Raw genomic sequence first — 18,671 nt, 5'->3', positions numbered from 1 at the left:
TGTATGTATGTATAGGTTTAACGTCCCGGAGAAAACACGGGCAGCGCCCGTGTTTCAGAAGCCTCCCGAAGGGCATGGAGACGTGCTACGCTGGAGAGATTTCTATGTACACAAAGAGAGAGAGAAAACAGAATCCAGGTGGCAACTCTTGAGAAGACTCAGCTCATTGCAAAGGATTTTTCTGAGCTGCGCATCCACTTCTGGCCCGACGTATGGCCATTCATGGTGGGGCTATAGTGTGGTTCCCTGAGGGGACCGCCGCTGCCGTGCCTGGAAGGCTTTATAGTGAGCAGAGAGGGATACCTCTCTCAGTTGATCAGAAAGCTGTCTGTGCTTCTAACATCAGAAGAAAGACAGACAAGATAAATAATGAAAGAAAGAGAGGGAAAGTGTGTGTTCTGAAATGAAAAGAATAAAAGAGAGAGGTGAAGGAAAGACTGTGTCATCTGCAACACCTTGTAGTCACGTGACCTGGCACAGACCCGGGGGAAAAGAGAGGAGAGAGCACTGAAGAAGGTTGTGACAGGAAAAGAGCAGAGAATGACAGAGAGAGCAAAGAAAAGAAGGAAGAAGAAGCATTTGAGCCGATAGAGACAAGGGCAGACGAGAGGAAAACAAAGCAGAGTACGCGTAGATACAATGCCGGCAGTCAAAACCATATCAGCTGAGTCAGACACGTAGACTGTACTGATTACACCACAGCTAATCAAAACAGATGAGCCAAGTTGTGCTATCTGTACTGTCTGCATAGACTGTGTTGTCCCTGGCAGTTGCACTAGCTACCGTGGGTGTACTCAGCAGGCCGGCCTCGTGGAACTGCTGCGGGGGTTGTCAGATGGTGTGCAGCCAGCCGGCTGCGTTACCTTGTGCAGTACTGTGTGTAGAACTGCGTGCAGTCCAGCAGTTCTACAAAGTCTGTAGGGGTCAGAGACCCTAGATAGGCAACAGCTGTCGCCCGGTTGTGTGGCCGTGCTGCTGGCCTCTTGGGCCAGTGAAGAAGGTGCCTCTGTGAGTGTCGACAGAGCATCAAATGTTCTGGGCTCTTGTTGTGTCCACAGACACAGGTGAGCCTCGCATCTGCATGCTGGAAACGCCTGTGGTACCAGGAGAAGTCCCCATGAGAGGAGCGGAGTGCAAGCCAGCGATGAAGGGCATGCCGTGGCATGGTGAGCTCCGGAGGGGCCTTCACTTGGTATTCCACAGTCGGCCTGCTGAAACTCCAGCCCCGGTACCAGTCAGAGAGCTTGCCACAGGCTCCACTCCACCACTTTCGCCTTGCCTCTTGGCTGAGCTGCTTGGCCACTGTGCGGACCCCACTGACTGTGGGTGTGGCCTCGAGTCCATAGGCTGGGGCTGCAGTGGATGAGACTGCCCGCTTAGCCAAGCGGTCTGCTTCCTCATTGCCCTCTATCCCCATATGCCCAGGAGCCCATTCAGGCCGACATTGTGCTGTCTGAGGAGCTCATGGCAGCGGTTGTAGGCCCAGTTTGAGGAGGCTGCTGCACTGCCCCGTATGCCCCAGATGACTGAGGTGTTGTCGAGGCAGAGCCAGATCTGAGGGTTGCTGCTGTCCTCTGTGACACAAGGTAGGAGCTTCACGGCGCACTCTAATGCCCGGCAGGCACCAACTGCCTCAGCGTCGAAGACATGTGACATAGGGCTCAGCGCAGCTGAGAAGCTGGCCAGCTGTTTATTTCCCTGATAGACTATGAAGCCATAGCCCACCTGTCTGCTGTTGTCAAGGCTCCGTTCTGATCCATCTGAGAAAACATATAGATCTGTTGAGGGTTGACTTCTCCACCATTCCTTGAATTCCTGAGCAGCACTCTTTTTGTCTACACCCTCTGTGGGGTCTGTCCCGCATCCCTCTGAGTAGTGTGGGATGGCAAGTGTGGGTCTATTGACTGCAGGTAGCAGCGCCCCCAACCGCTGGATCTTGGTCTTTGAGCGCTGCCGGGTTCCAGCCCCTCTTCCTCGTGTGATCATTGGAGGTGCTATCCGTGAAGCCAGTGGGTGCTTCTCATCCACCACCTGAAGCCTTGTCGCGAATCGCATTTTGGCCTCCTCCAGAGCTACCATTGCTGATGGGAGCCCAGCATCCCGGTATAGGGCAGCGATGGGCGTTGTACGGAAAACTGGGAGGACCCCTCTGGCTGCCATAGTAAGCACCTTCTCAACTGTCCCCACATGCCATCCCAGGCGGGAGCTAACCTCCCCACTCCTGCCCGTGTGCCTTGCTGGCTGCGTGCGGCCGCCGTACCAGGCCTCTGTGCCATAGAGCAGTGAGGGAACCACGCAGGTGGTGACCGCCTTCCGCAGAGCGTCTGCTGGGGGCCCGTCTCTGGTCTTTCCCAGACTCCGGATGTGCTGGGCCACGGCCCTTGCCTTCTTTGCCCGGGTGGAGACATGTGGTCTCCAGGTGAGCCTTCTGTCGAAGTGTACACCCAGCCAGCGAAGTGCTGGCTCCTGTCCAGCTGGGGCAGTAACAGGGTGAACAGTGAGGTCCTCAGACACAACTACTGCTGGTGCCTCATTGTGTCGCTTTCTTGTAAGATGGATCATCTCAAGTTTCTCTGGTGCGAAGGCCACCTTGTTTATCTTCCCCCACCTCAGAATACTCTGTATATCCTGTCTGAGAAGGGTGGCATTGTTGTCAAGTGAGTGGGTCGCCCGCCAGATGTTCAGATCATCCGCATAGCCAAAGCGCAACTCCGAGTTTTGCCACAGCAGCTCTGCCAGGTACAGAAGGAACAGTATTGGTGACAAAGGAGACCCCTGTGGCGTGCCACATTGCATCTGATGTGCTGCTGTGGTGGTCCCCTCCAGCCGGACCTGAGCTCTGCGTTCAGTGAGGAAACTGTCAATGAGCTGCAGCAGCTCGCGTGGCCACCCCTGCTGCGCCATCCGCTGAAGCAGCCGCCTGCGCAGCACAGCATCAAAGGCACCCTGCACATCCATTGTGACCATGGACACTTCCTTGTTTTGTGCGAAGGCTGCCTCCACCTCATGAGTGAAAGCAGCTACCAGGTCCATTGCAGATCGTCTGGGCAGCGCCCCTCCATGCTGTGGGCTGACTATGCCGTGAATGAGTGCCGTGTACGCCAGTCGCCTTGCAATGATGCGTTCCAGCCCTTTGGAGATTACTGAAAGCAGGGCAATGGGCCTCCAGGAGCGGACTGAGCTTCTATCCCTCTTACCCACCTTGGGTATCATTGCCACCTCTGCCAGTTTCCAGGCTCGTGGGAAGTGGCAGAGCCGGAGGCAGCAGTTGTATAGCTGCTGTATAAAGAGGGACACATGCTGCCAGCATGCTTTGAGCATCCGCACTGTGATTCCATCCGTGCCTGGGGAGGTGCTCTGTACCCGGATGCTGCAGATAGAGGTTATGATTATTATTTAATAAATCATCTCTTAAAGATTGAGCAATTAGAAACTGTGAAAGGTGATGACAATGTGAAGAGTGAATAGTAGAAGATAGTATATAGTATAATGAAAGATAATAGCAATAATAATTATAGTAGTAGTGTAATTGTAGCTAATCACTAAGAAGGAAAAGAAAGAGAAAGAAGATGTGCAAAATACATACATCTGTATATATATACATATAGAAATAGCAGTAGTGAGAGTATAATGGAAAGAGATAAGAATAAGCAAACATAATATAATAAGGAAATAATAAATGAGTGCATTATATTATATTGAATAAAAGTTTTAAATTTAACTGTCTCAATTCAAACTTCAATCTTAACTCTATATGCTTTGTATAAAGTAAAAGAAGATGCTTTGAATTTTCATATAACTGATAATTTGAATATAAATCATTTAAATCATTTCTAATCTTTATTAAATATGATTTAAAATAATCATGTTCAAGCTTTAGCTGCATTATTGTAGTAAAAAGTTTCTTTTTACATTTTATTAAACAAGCTTTTCATTTTGACTTAGTTTCAAACCTGGAATAATGTACACTCTTTTTTTATAAAAACCAGATATCTTGCCATTTTTGCAAACATGATTCTCTTATTTTTTTTTAATAAAAGTCTATATTACAATTCTTTAAAAGCAGACTTTTAATTCAGTTGTTTTTTTTGCAGCTTTATCAACCATTTCATTGCCATATATACTCATGTGAGCAGGCACTCAGTGAAGATGAATAGAACAATTGAATGAGATTTTTCTTTGAATATTTTGAAGATTTTTCAAAATCAGCTCTAGCATTGACTGTTCACTGTTGATTTTATTACTTTGAAGTTTTTTAAGATCAGTTTGACTATGGCGTACGCCGTTCAATTGGTAGGATAATTCATGTCTGAGTTTCTCTAATCGAGAAGGGTGGGCGAACGCCCCTATATATATACGTAGTCATCCCGTCAGCGATCCAATCCAGAGGAAGGAGCGATCGCAGCATACGGGAAGAATAGGAGGAATAATAATGCATGGGCGGAAGGAGCAGGGCGGAAGGGAGACTAGGGGCGGAACGCCACATTGACTATCAGAAAATATTCAAATATGCTCAAATCTTTTCCATTATTCAATCTTCATCTCAATCAATTTGAAAGCTTCTGAAATTGCAAATAATTCAGCATTAAAAACTTCTGACTCTTTTCCAATTTGTCAATAATTAAGAATATAGTTTTTATCATTTTCTGAATATGCTATTCCAGCTCCAAGATTGCCTGTTTTTTCACATTTTGAATCATCAGTGTATATAAGAATTGCTTTGTTTCTCATTTATTTTCGAAGATTTAGATGTTGTTCAATCTGAACTTCTTTTAAAAGTTGACTAATATTTAAATAAATAAGACTGACAAAATCTTTTTTTTAAGAAGAGAGATTTTCAAAGACCACTTTCTCCATATTTAAATTAAAGAAACTGTTTTTAATCATAGAGCAAATTCTAAATAACTGAGATGATATCTTCTTCCTTTATACAGATGTTGAATTATCAGATGAATTTATTTCATTTCAATCAAAATAAGACTCTCAATTCAGATTTACTTTAGTTGATTCATTTGAAAAAAAATTTGAGACTCTTTTTTTAATTGAATAATTGAAATATAACTTCATAATTCTGAGAGTATAATTCATACAGATTTTATTAAATCTCACTTATGATAGTGGTAAAGAGGCTTCAATCTCTATGGCTTTAATTGAAAAGATTTTAAATACCTTCAATATTTTTCTTAAAGCTGAATTTTAAAGCTTTTGAAATCTCTCTTCAAAACTCTTTTGATTTTTCCATCATACTTGAATTGCAAAGTCTGAAACAGAGGTTATACAAGCAATATATATGTAATAGGCGTAACGAAAGTATCTATATTAGGAAATAGCTATGTGGCGATAGAAGGGCACAGAACACATCAGAATCAATCATGATGAATGTAATGTGATGACAACATTATCTATATAATGCTCACTGATATTTGTAGATCTTAGGAGATCAGCGATTAACTTTGAACAATAGAGATTGCTATCTTTTTAATATCCTTTGTGCGTACTTCACACTACTCTTGTAATTACTCTTATAGCCCATCTCTTACAGCAGATGGGTTAATCAAACTGCTTGAAATGTTGAAATATATAGTTATATTGAAAGGAGATTATTAAGATGAAAAGATAGAGGGGATAAAATGAGTGGAATTCTTTGCTGATTTTTTCATTATTGCACTTTTTCCAGCTGTTTATGTATTTATACTTGTTTGAAGGGCAAATTTTGTATGTAGCATTGTGTACAGTTACTCTGATGAGTGGGGGTGTGAGACCTGCAGGTCTTGGCTTATTAATCCTTCCATCATATAACTTCCCACTTAGCTAGCAATCTTCAATCAAGCAAGCTTTACACCTTCCACAGTATGGAGGTAGCATCAGTCTGAAACGATGGCCTGCAATGCAGCCGTGAAATTATTGTTTTTGGGATGAATTCAGCTGGGCTGGATGCCGGTAGCATCGCAACTCAGTCTTCATTCGACGTTCCTAGCTACGTCCAAATGGGGGATTTCAAAATCCCAGAACCAAGATATTGAGAATCTTGTATGTGCTGTACAGTACATCCAAGTGCCTGGGCGACCCACTGGGTTTTGCTTATATGCTTGGTTTTTCACCCCATATGATTGACGCATTCATGAACAGCAATCTTCCACGACTCTAATATTGAAGTTGTCTAAGTAAGGATATTGTCTTTGAATATACCTCTCAAATATATACGCCGTCACATTGATTGAGAAGGAGAAGAAACCGGCAAGGATTTGAAGGCGCCGTCATTCCAAGGAGCAGCATCACGTGGCCCGCACCACGACCCAACGTCGACCCTCCAGGGCTAGCATCCACAACTCCTCCTCCTCCTCATGCAAGTGTGTGGCCCACCGCTGGATCCCAAACATTCGCTTTGCTTACCTGTCTAAGCCCTGTTTTGCAATCCAGACCATCTGCTTCATGGAATAACCGTTTTCCATCTGCCTTCGCAAGACACTGCCGTGCGAATTAACTGGGTTCGAGAGGGTGGAGCGCGGAGTAACCTTAACTAATCGGTGTACTTAAGTTGTGTGTTATTTATGTGGGTGCACCCGAGCTTGATATTCTCCCAAAGAACATTGTCTCTTGAATCCCATTGCCAGGATAAAATAATTGTACCCCTTTGTTTACATTGCCTTGTCGATTCCCAAATCCGTTTCATTGTATTGTCGGATATCACTGATTTTCTGCTCCAAAGCCTAGCCAATTCCCGAGAGAGAGCTCGTGCATAAATACTAGTATCATTGATATTTCTTCCCTCCTCCTCCTCCACCCACCAGCCTTCTATATCTTAAATGGCCTGCCGACGGAGCTGCTAGTATCCCACGATCAACTGTTCAGGCGGTTCCTCACAGTCTGACATATATATCTGCGGGATCAACCCGTTATCAAGTCTGTCCCAGTTCCGACGGCTTCACTTTTCTTTTCCGAACCCATCTATCTCACCGCCTCAAATTCCAACCCCCCACCACCAGCACTTCGCTCCTCTATCTTGGAAACCTCACGCACATACACATACATGCAGGCATACATACATCCATTTATACATACATAAATCTATCTCATCCATAGCTCCAAGCCACAAATCATGCCGTGCTTCAAGGGCCTCGCGGTTAGCATTCACACGCCCAACGGGCCCCTGCCGGAGTACTCTGTCCAACGGCAATCCCGCGCCTCTCGAATCGCCTGCTATATCCCCGTGCCGCCAGCGAAAGTCCCAGATCCCGCAACAGGTAAATCCGAGCAATCCACATTCGCCATCTCCATCACCCTACTCACCCCTGGCCAGAGCGTGCCATACTCCACCCCAAAACCCACTCCTGAAAACCCGCACCCAAAAGCAAAAGTTGTGGGCAGTTTCCCCCGGGCCACAAACTCCATCGGGCCGTATCAGCCATTGACTACTTCTCCGAACGAAACTATTGCGGCGTATATATACTTTGACGGCCGGCAGAAGGAAGAGGTGGCTACGCTATTGCGGCGTGGGGAGGAGACATGGGTGAACTCGAGATGGGTTAGTATTCCGGAGTCGAAGGGTGGTGGGCTTGCGGAGCGGGAGTTTCTGTTTCAGGAGGTTGGGCTGGAGAGATGGCTGAATGGGTTAGATTTGGAAGGGAAGGAGAGGGATACCGCAGCGAAGATTGAGAGGAGGAGACAGAAGATGGAACGGAGGCGTAAGAAACGAGAGTTGGCCAGCCGACAACTCCGGGAGAAAGGGGATCAAGCTGGCTCTGGAGAAACGATGATGATGGATATGGATGAGAGAAAATCCAGATCTGGACAGAGTGTGTTGCGCTACGGGGATGATGCACAGTCCCCTCTTGAGAATTTGTCAGATGTTGAGTATTCCTCTGAGTCTGAGGATGACGATCCCATACCAGAAGCAGCGGGCCAGATTAAAGTAGCCCTGTTCAGGGTGTTGGCGTCCGGAGAAGTCAAGCGGGGTGAATATTCGCCTCAGTTCGATGCCCAGGATGACGATGACGAAAATCAAGCGCAAGGCTTGAACGGGAAAGGCGGTGATGATAGGGACGTCGATCATACTATCAGTTTTGCGAAGCCGAAGTCCTTAGATCCCAAAACCATCAGCACACAGACTGTTACAGGAATTGATGGACCAGACAGGCCGTATGCAATATTTACGTTTATGTATCGAGGAGAGCGTAAGTTTTTGGACTTCATTTATTTATCTATGTCCTTTTGCTCTAGGTATACTTTTAATGATTCTTAAGTATGGCTAACGTGAAATTCTCTTTCTAAAGGCCAATTGCAAAAGATGGGCATTCTCGATACCAAATCGCGGGATGGGACTAACAAAGCCTCATCTGCAAAGCGTATTTCATTGCAAACCGACCTTGCGAGCCTCGCAGCGCTCAAATCTAGTGATGTTACGGGTCTCGTGAAGTTTAGGGATCATAATAATATTGATCACGGGCCAGGGAAGTCGAGAAAGAAGCCTAGGAGAGGTAGTGAAAGTGGCATGGACGACAGCGATTATGATGATGACGATAATGGACCGTCGTCTATACTGCACAAAGCTGAGGAGGAAGGAGATAAGGACGTTAGTCCTTCACTACTTTCAGCGGATGATATTCGGCGACAGGGCGAGCTTGCGGAGGGAGTGAGGCAAATAAAGGTGAGCTTACTCATACTCGTATTTACTTGTTATGCCAATATTGTATTGGCCCGTTCCTTTAGGAATACCTGGGCTTTAGTTTATGATATATACAATATTATGCAAGATATCATGCTTACCACCCACATCTCTACTACCAGTTAAAACGACAACACTCTGCCGAACCCATTACGCAAGCTGGAAACGCGACCTCGAGAACTTCCAAATCAAACACGCCAGCATCAATATCCACTCCACCAGCCACCACCACCACTGCCACCACCGCTACCATTACCACAACAGCGACGATGACATCAACTAGCACGACTGCCGTAATAACCGCTACCACCCCTCCGCATCAGGGGATCGCCGGTGGTTCTTCATCTCGAGAACCACCACAAACCCAAATGAGCAGCCAAAGCTCCGTGCTGGAGAGCGAAGCGGAGTTCATGGGCAGTCCTATGAAGAAGCATCGGGCTAGCGTGTTGGGCGCTGACGACAATGTTTTTAACATTAAACGGCTGGATGGGTCGGGGTTAGCCACCAATATCCAAGAGATTATGGGGTCAGGTTCAATTTCAGACACTATTTCCGGCGGAAGCGGTGTCAGTAGTGATATTTATGCTAGTACAGGGACCAGTACGGCTACGGGTACTGGTGCTGATACCAGTGCTGGCCTGGGTTCTAGCATGACACCCAGAAGCAATCTGAATATCGAACAGAAGCCGCCACAAACCGGACACGGGGAGCTGGAGGAGGATCTATAGGGGAAGTTGGAGGTTGGGTAATTTTCTTTGGACTTGGTGGAGTGCTTTTTTGTTTTCTTTACTTTATGTGCGATTTCCGTTACTATGGATGCACATCTCTTTTCTTTTCTGATTTCCCCCTCCTCTCTTTCCGTCTTTTGTGGAATGCAGGATTGGTTTAGATGTTTCGGAAATTTGAATGAGTGAGCGGGGTGACCGATACGATATCGTTTTGGTTTGGAATTTGGCGGAGTGAAGACTTATCTAGGAAGCCAGACGGTGATAATATGATACTCAGAAATTTGTGCTGGGAACTTATTCTCTAGCCAGATATTTAATAACATGAGAGTCAAAAATAGGCCTCCCCCATCCCTATCTACTTGTATTTGCCAAATTGAACTGTATGGAACTGATACGTTAAGTTTCGACGTGGACGAGAACAGGAAAATCCTTCCATCCGGCCATTTTGCTGATTGATGATCGCCGCATGCAATCTGGCTGTTAGTTATATGCGCTTCCGTTCCGACACTGAGCCCCCCTTTGCGAGGAAGTATTTCCCGAAATTGGGCTTTAAATCGACATCTCCGTCACGATCTGGGCCGCAATTGAACTCGCAGAACTCACATGAACATAGCGGGATCATCAAAGGACACATAATCAAACAGACTGTAGAACGTAACAGTTCGACCATGATCACAAGGCGTATCCACTATCCATATCATAGGCAATGAAGAAACAAGCAAGGTATAAGAAGAGAATAAATCTATATGTTGGTACCTAGGAAAGGTGGACCTTTGGGATGGTCGGGTACTCTTATATGTGACATGGGCATGTGAATTGTTCATGTTAAAACGAATAAATAAATGTTATTTGACTCCTAGTTGTCGCGTATTTAGAAAGTAGTTAAATATGGAACCGTTACATAGCTTGACTCCAGAGTTTTTCAGATTTCAACCGAAAACCAACCTACCAACTCAATTTCCTTCTCGTAAATAATGAGATATCGAAATCTTTTTAGTCTCACGAAAAAATACAGCTAATGCGCACAACATGTCCCTCACCCGCTCCACCGCACCCCTTGTCTGGATTGACTGCGAGGTTCGACCCCCAGACAGCTGCTCCATCTCCGAATCGATGGCATAGCTGTACATTTCTACCCAGCTTCCAAAACAACAAAAACGATATGATCTTCTAATAGCTAACCACTATTCCCCCCCCCCCCCCCCCGGGGATGAAAAGATGACAGGTCTCAACCCTCGCACAGACAAAATCCTCCAGATATGCTGCTTCATCACCGACGCGGATCTCAACCTTCTCGAACCCACCGGTTTCGAAGCCGTAATCCACCACCCCGAGTCCGTCCTCGATAACATGAATGACTGGTGCATCAAGACGCATGGTCAATCGGGGCTAACGGCCGCCGTGTCCGCGTCGACCACTACCCCAACGGCCGCCGCAGAGGGTCTCCTTGCCTATATCAAGAAGCACGTCCCGCGGGAAAGGACAGGGCTGCTTGCGGGAAATAGTGTCCATGCGGACAAGGAGTTTTTGGCCTGCAAGCCATATTCAATGATCCTGGAGTGGCTACATTATCGGCTGCTCGATGTAAGTTGTTTTAAAGAGGCGGTCATGCGGTGGGGGGATGAGATGATGCTAAGAGACGCTCCCAAGAAGGTGTGTGTACATCTGGCTAGGGAGGACATTCTGGAAAGTATAGAGGAGATGAGGTATTATCGACGGGTATTGTTTGGGAAGAAGTGATGAGTCCCCATATTTATTTATAACTTATATGCACTCTGCGAGGGTTGGGAGGGAGTAGTAGGTGGTGACGGATGAGATTCCGAAATCGACACGAGGATTTCTCATGGATTTATTATTTGCGGATTTATGCTACGAAGCTCTATCGACTCAATATAGTAGTTGTAATTTGTCCCTACAATTGCAGCAATCGTCTCTTTTTGCTTTTAGGCGGACGAGACACGGGGAGAGGGTTTGGCAATAGCTGGCGGCCAATAGATAATATGGCTATTATATCAGTATGGCTATGCTGTCGACTGGGGATTAGAGCAGCTTTTCGTGTCCCAAATACAATTGAATTCATATAATAATTTCAATAATTTCAAGGCATTTCATTGTAACAGCTTTGTTGGTGATGGTGGGGCATTGTTGTTTCATGATGACGCAACTTGCTGCCCCCCGCCAAAAAAAATTGTAACAAAACAATCCATTCTCAAACATCAACAAGCTCTCAACTGCCCAAAGCCCTGTTCATCCAATAGCGAAAGGTGCAGCAGACACCGTGGGTCAGGCCGTTTACCCTTTGCGTTAGAGATATATCACCCATTAGTTATTCCATCTTTTACACATCTCATTGCTGAAACAGTGATCGCGTTTGTCTCCAAAACATACACCCCTTCCAGCTCCCCGAACAGCGAAATCACCCAATATGAGCGTCAAAACCGTGTCAATTACTCCATTCCAGGACCAGAAGGCCGGAACGTCAGTACATCCTCTCAAAAGGCAAGTAGTCATTCTCGGCCGCTAATATATTCCAATATCTAGGTCTGGGCTTCGCAAGAGAGTCACTGTCTTCCAGCAGCTACATTATTCTGAATCCTTTATCACAAGCATTCTTCTATCCATTCCGGAAGGTGCTGAAGGCTCTTTTTTGGTAATTGGCGGCGATGGGAGGTACTACAACCCGGAAGTCGTGCAATTGATTGCCAAAATCGGAGCTGCATATGGCGTCAAAAAGTTGCTGGTAGGCCACAATGGAATCCTGAGCACACCAGCTGCTAGCCATGTTATTAGAAAGAGAAAGGCCACAGGGGGTATTCTGCTTACTGCAAGCCATAACCCAGGCGGTACGTGTTTAAATGTCGCTAATCCTCCATGATGTCCACCTAGCTGGGGTCACCAAACTGTATAAAGAGACCTCATATGTCTAATATGCGTGTTCAATAGGACCAAATGCGGATTTCGGTATCAAATATAATCTTTCCAACGGTGCTCCGGCTCCCGAGTCAGTGACAAACAAGATATATGAAACCTCGAAGAGTCTCACATCATACAAGATCGCTGAAATACCCGACATCGATCTCACGCAGATCGGGACCAAGACATACGGATCTCTGGAGGTGGAAATCATCCATTCCACAACAGACTACGTGGATATGCTTAAAGACATCTTCGATTTTGATCTTATTAAATCTCTGTTTAAAACGCATCCAGATTTCAAAGTGCTCTTCGATGCATTGCATGGTGTTACTGGGCCGTATGGAAAGGCGATTTTCTTAGATGAATTGGGACTGCCAGCTTCGAGTGTGCAAAATTGCGTTCCCTCTCCAGACTTTGGTGGCGGACATCCAGACCCAAATCTGACATATGCACATTCCCTGGTGGAAACCGTCGACAAAAATGACATTCAATTCGGCGCGGCGAGTGATGGAGACGGAGACCGCAACATGATATACGGGGCCAAAACTTTCGTCTCGCCAGGAGACAGCTTGGCTATCATCGCCCACCATGCAAATTTGATTCCCTATTTCAGGAAACAGGGTGTGTATGGTCTAGCCCGCTCAATGCCAACTTCAGGCGCCGTCGATCTCGTCGCCAAAGCGCAAAACCTGCAATGTTACGAAGTTCCCACCGGCTGGAAGTTCTTCTGCGCCCTCTTCGACACGAAGAAAATGTCAATCTGTGGCGAGGAGAGCTTTGGGACAGGTAGCAACCATATCCGCGAAAAGGACGGACTCTGGGCCATTGTCGCCTGGCTCAACATCATCGCTGGCGTCGCCAAAACCCACCCAGAAAAGCCCGTGAGCATCGCCACGATCCAGTACGACTTCTGGAAAGAATACGGCCGCACCTTCTTCACGCGCTACGACTATGAAAATGTCGATTCCGATGGGGCTAGCAGGGTCATCGCCAATCTCAAAGAGCTTATCACGACCAAGAAGGATACTTTCGTTGGCTCCAGCGTTTCGGGCCGCAAGGTCGTCGAGGCCGATGACTTTTCCTACACCGATCTAGACGGCACTGTGAGCAAGAACCAGGGCATTTACGTCAAGTTTGACGACGGGAGTCGTATCGTGGTACGGCTTTCGGGGACGGGTAGCAGTGGGGCGACGATTAGGTTGTACATCGAACGCCACGAGCGGGATGAGAAGGAGTTTGGGAAGAACGCGCAGGAGTATTTGAAGGGAAATATTGAGCTGGCGGTGCAGTTGTTGAAGCTGAAGGAATTTATTGGACGAGAGGAGCCGGATGTTAAGACCTAAGCAAGGAAAAAACTTGGGGGGTAGTGGACGGCCAGGGGTGAGAGATTGAGTCATGCAAGTGTGAGCTTGCCTCAGAATCAAGAATTTGCTCTTGCAATGCTTGGCCTGATCCTGGCGGGAGCTGTGATTAATATATAACCTATCATTGTTCGTACTACAAAATGACAAAATGAGCTTTTGCAAAAGTTTCCACGAAAGTGTATATGTACTTATTGAGTTCTTCGTTTTTCCTTCGATTTTACAAGGTGACAAAAATGAATAAGTGAATAAATTTAGTTGTATCTAGTCAGCAGCCCTCTGCTTTCACACTTCCTTCCTATTGTTTTTGTTTTGTTTTGTTTTGTTTACATCGCACTTGTCTTCTGCTTAAAGGGGCGAAAGAGAGGGCGCTTTGCAGCCCTATCTTGATATTCATATTTTTTCCACATCAATTAGCAACGGAAAAAGCCCGACGTGTACAAGTAAACCCGAAGATATGAAGAAAGGACAAGGGAAGAAAGATATTATTTGCTATTTTGCACCGGCCTATGAGCGAAAAACTCTGGGAAAAAATGTAGAATTAACCCTAAGCTCTCACATCACAGGTGAGGATGATACGTAATAATGGATCCATAGAACAGAACAAAGAGGGCCCTATAAAGAACCAAAGCTTCCTCCTTGCCCCAGCTTATTTCCCCCCTTTCATCTACATGCCTATCTCCCTCTGTTTTGCATCCCACCACTCCCTCCACCCCACAACCTTCCCATTCCTCCTCGCCTCCTCCGCCGCAAACACAGTCGCATGGCTCCTCAACGCCTCATCAAACGTACACCCAATAATCTCCCTCTGCGCCTTCCCGACCTCCCACCCCAAACTGTCCACCGCTTCCACAGCCTTCACAAACGCCCTCGTAAGCCCATAATCCCCGCCACCATGCGCCTCCGTCTCCTCAGGAGGCACCTCAGGGACTGTAACGACGGTGGTCTCCCCGCTGCCGAAATCGTAGCTGGTTATGGTTTTGCCGTCATAGCTCAACTCGCCGAGGGTGCCGTAGACGCGTCCACGCCGCTCGCATTGCGATTCTGTCGTCGAAATCATGTGGAGGGTAGCGGTCTTGGCACCACGACCGTGCAGGCGTGCATTCATATCCATGCCGCCAGTACTGCTGGCGGTGGTCTCGGGCAGCGGATCATCGACCCAGGAAAGGGTGACAACTTGGTCCTCAAGGACATTGTTGTCGGCTTCATATACACAGCGGCCGAACCAAGGGCGTGCGGCGACGGTAGTGTCCGGCGTCGTGGCCTTGTCGTAGTCTTCTGCGAGGGTTTTCAGGAGCAACGACTCCGCTGCGGCCATGCCATATGTCTTGAACGTATCTTCGATATCTGGGCAGACAATTTTAATGGGCCAGCCAGTACGTCCCTTGGAGAGGAAGCGGTCTTTGTAGATCTTGAGGGCGCTGTAGATGCAGTCTTTCTCTGCGGGACAGGAGAGGCAATTTGTTGCGTTGCCGGCGGCGACGGGTTTGCGCGATTGGCGGAATTGGGTGAGAGAGCCCAAGGAAGTGATTGATTGTGGGGAGTGGTATGGGTAATCATAAGTCGCTCCCGGGGGTGGGTAGCAAAGGAGCCAGAGGATAAAGTCGATGTCGTGGGAACATTTTTGTGAGTAAGCTCCCCGTCGCCATTGGCGGCTTCGCGGCCGCCCAGCTACCCCCGTACGAAGCTGTGGGAGAAATGATACCAACCAACCGGCTCTGTGTGTTCCAAAGACAAGACGTCGCCCACAACCCTATCTTCCAGCAGTAACTTGCGCAGAATCGTGTTGTGTGGGCTATATCGTAAGACATGGCCTATGGAGAAGATTCTAGACTCGAGACATTTGTTCTCCTTAAGTGCGCGGGAGATGGCTAGACAGTCCTGCAGAGATGTAGCCAGGGGCTTTTCGCAGAGCATGTGCAGGTTCAGAGGCGCAATAGCGAGCAGGATCTCCACATGCATTTCGTCCAGGGTGCAGATGAACACCCCATCCACACCCGTGGCCTGCTCCCCGTCCCCGCTACACACGGTCTCCCGCCGTGATTTCTCCCACTGCAGCCATTCTTTCCAGTCCGCAAACTCCTGACCTTCCACTGGTGAACCGCTACCCCAGATATAGCGCTTCCCAAACTCCCTGCGCTTAAAGGCAACCACATCGGCTACCGCATGGATGACACCGTTGGTTGCGTTGGTGACAGCTTGAGCGTAGGCGTGTCCTCGAGACCCGGCTCCAATTACTAGGAATTTGGGCGACCTTGCCGTGGGGTTTTTGGATGTAGCCATGGCAGGTGGTTGATGGGCGAAGAATTATAGGCAAGAGTGAAATGGCGCGCGAGGTTGGAAGGCTAGATATCTAACTACTAATATAAGACCTTTTGAGCGGAGGTTACCCCTGTGAGGAGTGATTAACGAGCAGTGAGTGAAGAAGGAGTTAGCGAATGACCCTCAAGGCAGCAACCAGTATTTTTCTTTTATTTTCAAACGAAATGGGGGACCTGTGGCCATGGCCCTCTCACAAACATGCAATCCCTCAGTTTGCGGGGTAAGTGATGTAAGTGATTGAGGGAGCGATCAGCGCCGCCTGAAGTTGAACTAATGCCAGCGCAAGCAACACTATTGCCGCCATTCTTATTTGCCCACTGTAGCAGCGAGTTAAGCGGAGATCGTATCGACGGATGTCACCCTGTTAGAAATGTGGAGGTTCAGTTCAGCCTTGGAATTTCTTTCTGGATGCGATGCAGGTCAAGATGCTGAGGTAAGCCAGGCAGCTAACTAATCGCCGTGGTGTGATTGGAAGACATATCCAGCCAATGATAGTTGTCCTCTGCCAAGGTACGGAGTATAAATAGCACAAACGTATTGATCGGCCCGACCTAAGCGCTCATACAGATTGACGCCAACAAACACCATCAGCGGCATTTGGCAGTGGACAGCGCGTAAAGGAGATCGATAATGCAGAGAGCTATCACTACGATCTGCTTTGCATTTTGCTATGGTTTCCCCGGAGCTAAAAGGAGCTGCAAAGTTAAAAATATGGGCGGATGATCGACCGATCAACCCACGTTTTTTCCAAGCTTGCTCTGCCGAGTTTGGAGAATGGGGAAAAACATAACAGGACCCTCCTTTTGGCGTTATGAATCCAGCACTATGCGCAGATATGGATGCGGAATGTGGAAGTATAGATGAGAGTAATGAAACAGAACAGTAGAACAAAGTTGAGAGTCTATGTAGGGTATAATGGTATGGATCTAATGAATTGAAGATTTGCAAAACTTCTAGAAGAATATGTGCGCGATGTAAGTTAAATAGAGAGACAGTAATAGTAACATCGTCAGTAATGCAATAATAGTACAAGAAGAGGAAGAAGAGGTAGCATTACCATACAAAATGAAATAATGATATATATATCACACATCACACAATTCGCTTGTGATGATGTTGAAAGTGTATGAGGAATGTATAAAAAGAGTATTTTCCATACGGGAGGAAAAGAAAATAACAGGAAATATTCCAAAAACAAGAGTAGAATAAAGTAAATAAATAAAATAAAATAACACAAGCCACTTCAAACCCACGCCAAAAAGGAGTCCTAAATATGTACCTAGAAAAGAAGAAAAAAGGGAAGCAAAAAAGAGAACAAACACTCTGATCTCAAATCTAACGATATCCCCCTTCATATCGACTTAAAACGAAAACACCCCCCAACCCGTACCCAAAAAGAGTCCAAAACACCCCCAAAAAAGAAGTTCCAAGACCAAAAGAAAAAGGAAAAGAAAAATCGTCATCGTAGAAATAAAAATTAAAAATTAAAAACTAAGAAAATATCATCCCTCATCCATCGTCACTCATTGATCACATCACATTACTTATGCCACTTCTTCCCCTTCCCCGCCACCTTCCCACTTCCATTTAGCTGCTGATTCTGCTGATGCGCCTTCGCCCGACTCCCCGAGGCTACTCCCTCGCGCCTATGCCACGGATCCTGCGGCCACACCCACCCGCGCACCCTCTTTGCATCGCGCTTCTCCCCCGTCTGCGGCTCGGGGATCCATTTGTCTTTCCCTTCCGGCAGGATGTGTTGGCGCGTGAGGGTGCCCTGGCCGCTGACGTTGAGGTCGCGGGGTTGGGTGGGGAGGGCCTCGGCCTTGGAGAGGAGAACCAGGTAGTAAAGGGCCAGGGTTGCGGTGAGTGGGGTTGAGGTTGATGATTGTGGTGTGAAGGAGGAAGGTGGGGAGGGAGAGCGGGAGGGGGTGGGGGAATAGTCGGATGATTGGGCGGAGGAGGATCGGTGGGAGCGAGAGTGGGAGTGGTGTCGTGGTTGGTGTTGCGGGGGTGGGGAATAAGACTCCGACGAGAGGTTCGTCATTATTGGTGGGGCCACCTGCAGGTAGCCGAAGTAGGGCGTGTCGGTGACATCGTCGTAGCCTGCACGGACGCAGACGAGTTCGATCTCCGTCATGATGAAGCCGTAACGGCAGGAGTGCTCGCGCATGCAGCGTTGGAGGTGCGCAAGGCCGTTGAGGTATTCGACGCGCTTGTGCGGTGGTTCCTGGCGCATGCCGCTGTTCCAGCAGTTGAAGCTCTTGATGAGGCCGACGAGGCGGCCGCGCTGGCTGCCGGAAGCTGTGAGTTCGGTATCTGTGGCATAGTTGGCGATGAAGTGGGGCCCGCTGTTGGTGCGGTTTCCTGTGAGAAAGGCCTCCGTTGTTGGTTTGAGGATCAGCCCCTTGCCGATGGAGGTTTGGATAGCGGCGTTTACACGGGGAGCGTAGATGTCGCGGACTAGCTCTGCGAGAGCCCCTTCAGAGCTCGGGGAGAGACGCGATGAGGTCACAGTTGATATGGGATGGCAGTCTTGGGAGACTTGCGTGGTGAGGAGAGCGGTAAGTTTTGGGATTGAGTGGATTGTGGAAAGAGAGAAGCTGGACCAGCTTCGCAGATTTCGGATGTCCCACCAAAAGTGCTGCTGCTGCCCACGGCCCACGGGCACTCTTACATGCT

At 47.7% G+C, this 18,671-nt stretch overlaps 6 protein-coding genes across 6 annotated transcripts; 4 read left to right on the top strand and 2 right to left on the bottom strand.

Moving 5' to 3' along the window:
- Positions 1 to 2,020: 2,020 nt before the first annotated feature.
- On the bottom strand, positions 2,021 to 3,310 carry HCAG_08811 (conserved hypothetical protein; the record flags this gene model as incomplete). The annotated part of the gene is made up of 3 exons (XM_001536439.1): positions 2,021 to 2,149; positions 2,212 to 3,109; positions 3,198 to 3,310. The coding sequence occupies 3 exons, from the start codon at positions 3,308 to 3,310 to the stop codon at positions 2,021 to 2,023; spliced, it is 1,140 nt and encodes a 379-aa protein (XP_001536489.1).
- Positions 3,311 to 7,099: 3,789 nt separating this feature from the next.
- HCAG_08810 (conserved hypothetical protein) lies at positions 7,100 to 9,393 on the top strand (the record flags this gene model as incomplete). Its single annotated transcript, XM_001536438.1, has 3 exons — positions 7,100 to 8,174; positions 8,274 to 8,647; positions 8,788 to 9,393. 3 exons carry the CDS (start codon positions 7,100 to 7,102, stop codon positions 9,391 to 9,393), a joined length of 2,055 nt encoding a protein of 684 aa, XP_001536488.1.
- A 1,029-nt stretch (positions 9,394 to 10,422) lies between these two features.
- HCAG_08809 (conserved hypothetical protein) lies at positions 10,423 to 11,133 on the top strand (the record flags this gene model as incomplete). Its single annotated transcript, XM_001536437.1, has 2 exons — positions 10,423 to 10,470; positions 10,612 to 11,133. The coding sequence occupies 2 exons, from the start codon at positions 10,423 to 10,425 to the stop codon at positions 11,131 to 11,133; spliced, it is 570 nt and encodes a 189-aa protein (XP_001536487.1).
- Positions 11,134 to 11,818: 685 nt separating this feature from the next.
- HCAG_08808 (phosphoglucomutase) lies at positions 11,819 to 13,652 on the top strand (the record flags this gene model as incomplete). Its single annotated transcript, XM_001536436.1, has 3 exons — positions 11,819 to 11,871; positions 11,935 to 12,236; positions 12,337 to 13,652. 3 exons carry the CDS (start codon positions 11,819 to 11,821, stop codon positions 13,650 to 13,652), a joined length of 1,671 nt encoding a protein of 556 aa, XP_001536486.1.
- A 685-nt stretch (positions 13,653 to 14,337) lies between these two features.
- HCAG_08807 (conserved hypothetical protein) lies at positions 14,338 to 15,953 on the bottom strand (the record flags this gene model as incomplete). Its single annotated transcript, XM_001536435.1, has 2 exons — positions 14,338 to 15,357; positions 15,384 to 15,953. 2 exons carry the CDS (start codon positions 15,951 to 15,953, stop codon positions 14,338 to 14,340), a joined length of 1,590 nt encoding a protein of 529 aa, XP_001536485.1.
- Positions 15,954 to 17,598: 1,645 nt separating this feature from the next.
- On the top strand, positions 17,599 to 18,456 carry HCAG_08806 (predicted protein; the record flags this gene model as incomplete). Its single annotated transcript, XM_001536434.1, has 2 exons — positions 17,599 to 17,854; positions 18,095 to 18,456. 2 exons carry the CDS (start codon positions 17,599 to 17,601, stop codon positions 18,454 to 18,456), a joined length of 618 nt encoding a protein of 205 aa, XP_001536484.1.
- Positions 18,457 to 18,671: the final 215 nt, after the last annotated feature.

This window comes from Histoplasma capsulatum, genomic scaffold (assembly GCF_000149585.1).
Source record: "Histoplasma capsulatum NAm1 scaffold_12 genomic scaffold, whole genome shotgun sequence".
NCBI lineage: Eukaryota > Fungi > Ascomycota > Eurotiomycetes > Onygenales > Ajellomycetaceae > Histoplasma > Histoplasma mississippiense.
Note: the sequence above shows the minus strand (reverse complement) of the source record. Positions and strands in the feature narration are given on the sequence as shown.